The 1,681-nt window shown below is 64.7% G+C and overlaps 1 protein-coding gene across 1 annotated transcript; it reads right to left on the bottom strand.

Annotated features, from left to right (window-relative positions):
* Positions 1–199: 199 nt before the first annotated feature.
* On the bottom strand, positions 200–1,676 carry SMPD1 (sphingomyelin phosphodiesterase 1; the record flags this gene model as incomplete). Its single annotated transcript, XM_010727877.1, has 4 exons — positions 200–437; positions 541–617; positions 691–862; positions 1,285–1,676. Coding segments are annotated over 4 exons (864 nt in total), but the record flags the coding sequence as incomplete, so codon positions are not given.
* Between the last annotated feature and the right edge of the window lie 5 nt (positions 1,677–1,681).

The raw sequence follows: 1,681 nt of genomic DNA, 5'->3' as shown, positions 1-1,681 counted from the left end.
CACGGATGGGCCCTGGGCAGCCTGAGCTGGGGGGCACCCAGCCTGCAGCAGGGGTGGAGCTGGGGGCTCTGGGACCCCTTCCATCTCAACCATTCTGGACTTCTGTGATCTTCAAGGGCTTTACCAACTCAAAGCGTTCTATGATCTGTAAGGTCCCATCCAACCCACCAATTCTGGTTCTGTGAACTTCGAGGACCCTTCCACCCCAACCGCCCTACGGCTCCACTGCAGTGTTTGGGGCTTGGGGCCACCACCAGGAGGGGATGCAGCAGCCTTGGACTGAGGGCTCACCGGGGTTGAGGTTGATGTAGGTGGTGACGCTGGGAGCCACGAAAGCCACGGACACGGGGCGGGTCAGCGTCTCCTCATCGTAGAACATCTCGAACTCATCCACGTGCGTGTGCCCAAAGAACTGGGCGGCAATGGTGCCCTCAAACCTGTGTGCAGAGCGGTGCAATGAGCGCGGCTGTGCCGGGCTGTCCCTGCTACCATCCCCCCACTGGAGAGGCTGGCAGGCAGCCCGGTGCCCCCAGGGCCAACCTGTTGACGATGCGGTAGTAGTTCCAGCTCCAGCTCCGCAGGCAGTGCGCTGGGGGGATGTGCCCAATGATGTGCACCTGTGAGAGCAGTTGGGACGGCGCTGACAGTGGGCACGGGACTTTGGGAACCCCCCATCCCACCGACCCTCACCTTCTCACCGTCACGCTCGGCAGCCTCCAGCACCCCCACGAGCCACTGCAGCTGCCCCGCGGGGTCAGTGGAGTTGATGAGAAGCCAGAAATTGGCCTGGGAGCAGAAGTTCATGTTGAGGGAAACGAGGCGCAGCCCCGGCCACACCTGTGCCGTGTAGAACCCAGCAGCTCTGGAGGGAACGAAGGGTCAGAGAATCACAGAACCGGGAAGGCTGGAAAAGCCCTCCAAGATCTCCAAGCCCAACTCCAGCCCACCCCACCGTGCCCCCCGCGTTCCTCAGTGCCACATCCCCACAGTGCTGGAACACCTCCAGGGACGGTGACCCCACCACCTCCCTGCGCAGCCTGTTCCATTTGGACCAGATTATCTTGTCGGTCCTTCCCAACTTGTGATTCTATGATTCTACGACTCTTTAAAGAAGAACTTTTCCCTAATTTCCAACCCGAACCTCCCCCGGTGCAGTTTGACACCATCGCCCCCCACCCCATCACCACCACACGGTCGGTCCTGCTGTCAGCACCGGCTGTGGGGCTGCACCGTGCCCACAGCACGCAGCGCCCCGAGCCCCCCCAGCGCCAAGCCGGCACCCACCGGAGGGTCTTCAGCGCCGCGGGGGGCAGCCAGTCCTGCCAGGCCTCGGCCATGGCATCGTAGAGCCACGCAGCCGACTGGTTGCCGTGCACGTAGGGCGGAGGGAAGGCGTTGACGGGGGTGGCCTCGTGGTTGCCCACGGCCGGGAAGACGCGCAGCGCTCCCAGCTGGCGGCGCAGCAGCGCGCTGACGGTGCGCAACGCCAGCAGCTGGTCCTCACGGCGCTGCTGCCACACGTCGTGAGCCGGGATGTCACCCGTCCAGTACGCGGCAGCGAACGGCCCCGCCTGGCGCAGCCCGGCCAGCAGAGAGGCGATGGTGCGCAGCGGAAGGTCGCACTTCCCGTATTCGCCCCAAAAACCGGCACCGCCCGAACCGGGCAGCGCGGAGCCGCGGC

This window comes from Meleagris gallopavo, unplaced genomic scaffold, assembly GCF_000146605.3.
Source record: "Meleagris gallopavo isolate NT-WF06-2002-E0010 breed Aviagen turkey brand Nicholas breeding stock unplaced genomic scaffold, Turkey_5.1 ChrUn_random_7180001949222, whole genome shotgun sequence".
Lineage (NCBI taxonomy): Eukaryota > Metazoa > Chordata > Aves > Galliformes > Phasianidae > Meleagris > Meleagris gallopavo.
Note: the sequence above shows the minus strand (reverse complement) of the source record. Positions and strands in the feature narration are given on the sequence as shown.